This window comes from Cydia amplana, chromosome 17 (genome assembly GCF_948474715.1).
Source record: "Cydia amplana chromosome 17, ilCydAmpl1.1, whole genome shotgun sequence".
Classification (NCBI taxonomy): Eukaryota; Metazoa; Arthropoda; class Insecta; order Lepidoptera; family Tortricidae; genus Cydia; species Cydia amplana.
Window position 1 is genome coordinate 16343120 of NC_086085.1, and position 5775 is coordinate 16348894.

General features: G+C 37.1%; 2 protein-coding genes across 2 annotated transcripts in view; one reads left to right on the plus strand and one right to left on the minus strand.

Annotated features, from left to right (window-relative positions):
* The window catches only part of LOC134656116 (juvenile hormone esterase-like), a 381571-nt gene that overhangs the window by 140317 nt on the left and 235479 nt on the right, over window positions 1-5775 (plus strand). The gene's annotated exons all lie outside the window — the stretch shown is intronic.
* LOC134655610 (ADP-ribosylation factor-like protein 2) lies at window positions 965-4207 on the minus strand. Its single transcript, XM_063511044.1, has 4 exons — window positions 4055-4207; window positions 3825-3980; window positions 1709-1907; window positions 965-1151 (listed from the first exon to the last, which is right to left on the minus strand). Exons 1-4 carry the CDS (start codon window positions 4117-4119, stop codon window positions 1017-1019), a joined length of 555 nt encoding a protein of 184 aa, XP_063367114.1. The 5' UTR covers window positions 4120-4207; the 3' UTR covers window positions 965-1016.

A 5775-nucleotide genomic window follows, 5' to 3' on the forward strand; every position in this document is an offset into this window, starting at 1 on the left:
CGTAGAGGCGTAGACTCTCTGATACATTTTTCACGGCACTATATTTTCTTTGACCTGTTTTGCCCTCTACTATTATAAGTGTGAAACTTACTAGTGTATTATAAATTGAAATATTTACATTCAGCATCACTGTGATTATAATTGGGATGTGTTATGAAGTGAATAAACTGCTGACTTCATGTAAAAGTTTTATTAAATTAGTCTTTTAAATAAGTAACATTGGCATTATCCAATGTTAAGCCCCGTCTCCATATCGCGCGGCAAGCTATCGAACATTGGCTCGCGCGGCAGCCGCGCGCGATGGATACCGGGTTGGCTCACGAGCCAACTTCGATGATTTGCCGCGCGATATGGAGACGGGGCTTTACGTTTCAAGAAGCGTATTAAAATTTAAATAAAAAAGCGGAGTTCATTGTTATGCTGCATTCCTTTTACCAACGTGAAACGTATAGCAATATATTATTAGCATAAATAATCAGGGACTAGTCCATAATGAACACTGTTAACCCCTTTACCAAGTCGCGTGCCTTCTTATCAAGGCGTAAGAATAATAAGTTAATAACTCAACTAATGAGCTCTGTGAGAGCGGTAGGAGCTATCGAAAGCTACTTTTAACAGGATTTGTAGCTTTTTATTAATGTTTTTTTTTTTTTGCGTGAAGGGATAACTTTTCCTACCTTTACAGTACAAAATTAATTTAATAACATGATACAAAAAAAAAACCATTCACTCCTTTTTTTGGGCAGTTTTGTAACAACGATATTTTAATAATATCAGTAGCCAATAATGGCTAACGCTAAAGTCGATCCAATATACCCAATATACCAACATTTCGATTCTAATTTCATTTTAGAATTTTTTACATAATTTAGACCTTATTTCAATCAAATAAGGTTCTTATTAGCTTCTTGAATAATCTTTCGAATTTTCAATCTGAACCCTCCCCTCCCTTCAATATATAAACATCAGTTGGAATTATTTGAGTAGTTAGTAACGTCTAGAGTCTAATATATAATCTAGTCTAGTGAAAATATCCTCGACGCTATGTCATCCAGCATCCAATCTATGCCCTCGAGAAGGTTCTCGCCGGTGACAGCCGAGCAGCGCACGATCCGCCAGTGGTGGGACTTGATGCTGTCCAGGTCGAGGGCCTGGAACAACATTCCTTTGTTTAGGATACAAAAAAAAGGTTCACAATTTTTACCAAATTTTTTCTTCTAAGTATGTATGTGTATAGGTATTTGGTCTTCAGGCACAGATAGTATGCGCACATGTGGCACGTGGTGTCAAATGCTGCCTTTATGGGGGATCCCATGTGTATATCTCATTCTATGCAGTTTGGGGAATACGCCTAGTTCCCTCACAATGTTTTTCATCACCATACCTTCTTCAGCAAATGCTAAATAAATTCCAAGAAATCCAGTGGTATGAGGCAAGGTCTAAACAACAACTTTTACAAAAAAGTTGTCTGCCAGGATATCAAAGACATAATTATGTACAGTACACCTTTCGTCAAATCATCATAGTTAAAAGAAATGGATTTGTTATAGAATAGCATGCTATTTATTACAATGATTGCAAACCTCAATAAAAGAAATAGTACAGAAAAACAAACAGTTTATATTAACACTGTCACCACCATATGATACCATACACCAATGGATCATAAGGAGTATAAGATTTAAGACTGTTAAACTAAATGGGTTACCTCTCTGATCTCCTGCAAGGTGAGTGCTCCCGGAAGGTCAGCCTTGTTTGCCAGCACAAGCAATGTTGCTCCGGCGAGACGTTCCTCCTGCAGCAGCGTACGTAGCTCCTTCGCGCAGGCCTCCAGTCGCCTCGTGTCTGCGCTGTCAACTACCCAGGCCACGCCGTCTGTGCTCTCAAAGTAGTTCTTCCAGTAGGATCTGAAATGAAATCAAATATAGTATGTGAGTGAATACAGTTTTGTATTTTAAAATGAGACATGGTTGATGCAACATTTCAAAGATTGCGGGACATTTGAATTCTTTTCAACAATAAAACAGTGGCATATATAAAATATATTTAATAGAATTGTCTCTACCTTGTAAAAACTCCAAGACCAATTTGTATTCATTTAGTTTAGATGTACCAATCAGGAATGTTGCGGATGCCGATTTTTTGACATCCGCGGATGCGGATTTTTAAACGCTCACATCCGCGGATGCGGATGTCAAGATAGTACCATAAAAACGTCAAATATTACATTTTAGTAATTTTTATTTCAAAAAACCGGCCAAGTGCGAGTAGGACTCGCGTTCCAAGGGTTCCGTAGATTAAGTCTCACTCACGCTTGACTGCTCATTTCTAATAGGTTTTTTTGGTTAATGACTAAATTACCTAGCAGTCTAGCACTTACGCCGATGCTAAGACGTTCCTGCACCGACCTGTTCCACATCCGCATCCGCATTAAATCCGCATCGATTTTATGCGGATGCGGATGCGGATGTTGAAAATAATGCGGAAGTTCCGCGGTTGCGGATGCGGATGCGGATATTCGCAACATCCCTGGTACCAATATTCATGTTTTTGAATGTTCCTAATAATGTTCAAAGATCATTCAATGTTTCCAGTCCAAATTACAGTCCAATTTCAATGGATTACTTAGGAACTGATACAACCTGCTGGAGTGACTACTGCGGTACCTATACACAATTACATAGAGTGAAGTCAAAGCAAAAAGAAAAACCTAACTTATTACAGTTATTGGTCAGACTGTACGAAAGGGGGGGCTGGGACTTAGAATTTTTTTTGACAAAGTGGTATCATTATGACACTATTTTTAAATGATTGTAATGTGTAGATCACGTCAAAATAAGCATCTTTTATTGGAAAAACTTTTCTCTAAAATAAAAAATGGCCGACCAAAGATTGATGTTTTTAAAGGGAGCTGGGACTTGTAAAATTGTATTATTATAAAAACGTCGGTTCTGGCGCTTCGCCGGCCGCTGCCGCGGCACGCTCGCTTCGCTCGCTCGGCTCGCGCGCTGTATGGTCGCAGTTCCACCTAACACTCCTCCTCGCTTCGCTCGTCGTCGTACCTACTCCGACCTGCCTTAAAAGCCTGGCCTGCCTTAAGCTCTATCTCCGCCATTTTCAGTTTTAGTAAAAAGTTTTCCAAGTAAAAGTTGCTTATTTCGATGTGTTCTATACATTAAAATCATTTAAAATATATGTCATAATGACACCACTCTCAATGAAAATTTTCTAAGTCCCAGCTCCCTTTAAAAATATCAATCTTTGGAGGCGTCTAACTCGGCCATTTTTTATTTTAGAGAAAAGTTTTTCCAATAAAAGATGCTTATTTTGACGTGATATACACATTACAATCATTTAAAAATAGTGTCATAATGACACCACTTTCAACTCACTCAAAAAAAAATCTAAGTCCCAGCCCCCCACAGCCTTTGCTACAGTCCAACCCAGTTATTACCATGAAATATAAATTTAATTAAAAAAAAAGCTTTATATCTGCCTTAACACTGACTACCGAGAACCCGCCTGGTGGGCACTCGTGAACTTTGCTCAGATGCTGGACAACCCGCTGTTTATACACAGCTATAGACGACCGGTTTCTGGAGTAGTGCGCCGTTTTTTGTCTGGTAGTGAATGTGTTAAGCTTTAGGTCTAGCTTGCACTGTACAGATAATACCGCCAATCAGACCATAATCAGTCACTACATTCCATGTATGTAGGGTATCATTGTACAAAATACATAAAATATAGTAATATTGGTAGTTGTAACAATGGTTTTAACATAATTACACCGTTCAAAAGGTTTAATGTGGCCACTTGTGAGGTACCTGAGCGACTTCTGCCCGCCGACGTCCCAGATGTTGAGCTTGTACCCGCGGTGCTCCAGCGTCTTGATGTTGAACCCCAGCGTCGGCGAGATCGTGTCGATCGGCTCCCCGTTGAACCGCTTCAGGATCGTCGTCTTACCCGCGTTGTCCAGTCCTCTGAACGAAAGCTAAGGAAATATACGGCCAAACAACAAAGGCTGAAAGAAAGTAATAAATTCTTAAAAGGATACAACATAAGTATTCGCATTTCTTTCTCCTTCTGTCGAAGCTTCTTCAATATTGTAAGGAAACCCATTTTATTACAAGTTTTCTGAATATACTGCGATTTAAATTGAATTTTATCGTTTCATTTCGTGATTCACAAACAACACGTTTGTTTGTCACATAGAAGGTAGGTTTGTCAGCTGTTAAACGTCAAGATTTGTTTTTAAATACAACACAGACTAGTGAGACTAAAACTTGCGCACTGATAGCCAAGCAGCCAAATGGCAGTAGACGAAAATAAAAAGTATAGTCCGTCAACCAAATCTTGTCAGTAGCAATGTAAAGCAAACTAAAGTAGGGCAACACTCAAAGAGCAGTATTGCGCTAAGAATAGCAGCAATGTACATCGAACCAAAAGATTTTTTTTTCCGCTGAGCGCGCCCTGCGTACGTTAATTCAAATTGTCACTCGCGGTTTATTGAAAAAATTTGAAACATGGACGGACAATTTAAAAGCGATGTTAAAACAATGTTAATCAAAATGATGAACAAATTTGAAGATATCAAAAACAACTGCCTATCGTAGTGCATAAGCACTACGATAGGCATATTACAACAAGTGGCATATTATATTGTAAATAACAAATATATGCACTATCTAATTATCTGCATTTTGATATGATTTTATTTTAGTAAACATAGAAGACATAGATAGGGAACAAAGAGAATTTATATTCTCTCTTATTTGTTATTTACAATATAATATGCCACTTGTTAATGTAAATTAGTGTACTCTTCTGGATGAATATGACATACCTGTGTAATTTTTTTGATTGGTATATATTGTACAATAGGATTACATATTAAAAATAAAACAACTGATATTTGGGTGTTTATTTAATTTAAAGGTAAATAAGATAAGGGTCACTTTAGCTTACACTATAATTCAGGTAATTAATTGAAAAAATATAATGAAGTTACCAATGTTACCGGGTCACTTCAACCAAGCATAATACTCTGTAGTATTATTGCATCTTTGTAAATAGTCACAACTGATTGCTGAAAATATTAGACATGTGGGCCTATGGACGGTTTCCAGGACACAATTTATGGTCTTGTTGGATAGATTTAGGCATACGTTTTAATTTTATTTATGCCTTTTAACCGTAAAACAAAAAAACTGAACATAATCTTAAAAGTTCGAAAGAGTTCTTCCAGTATGTACTTGTCATAACCTCAATTTTTAGTAATGTTTACCATCAACGAGCATGATTGTACATTGTAGGCCCCTTAGTTTTGCTTATTCTTATTTAATGTATTGGTATTTAATGGTGACAGCAGAAATATCTCTTGAAACAGAAACGATTCAGAATGAAAACCAAATGAAAACAAATAAGGTGACGGCTGTCGTTCACGATCCACATTCCACAGATAAAACACAGATGACACGCATTTTGGAATTATTCGAACACAGTGTTGCTAACCCGCGATTTTTCAAATTTGCCGCCTTTTACTACTGACAAGATTTGGTTGACGGACTTTATAAATAAATAAAAAATACGATAAATTAATACATAAAAAACAGGTTTTACAAAAAAAAATGTGTCAGTTTTATACCATAAAATAACGTTGAAATCGTACAATGGTAAAACATTGTAAAAAATTGAATTAGCAATTACATTGGTAATCAACATTGTTAATACTTATTTTAAGGGGTCGTTGTAGTGACCTGATTAGCATTAGATTAT

Bases quoted from the DNA above. Each gene is read 5' to 3' on its own strand.
- LOC134655610 (XM_063511044.1), bottom strand. From the start codon at position 4,119: ATGGGTTTCCTTACAATATTGAAGAAGCTTCGACAGAAGGAGAAAGAA. The intron at 1,908-3,824 runs GTACCTCACAAG...ATTTCATTTCAG, and splicing joins GGCGGGCAGAAGTCGCTCAG to ATCCTACTGGAAGAACTACT. The intron at 1,152-1,708 runs GTAACCCATTTA...ATGTTGTTCCAG, and splicing joins CCTTGCAGGAGATCAGAGAG to GCCCTCGACCTGGACAGCAT.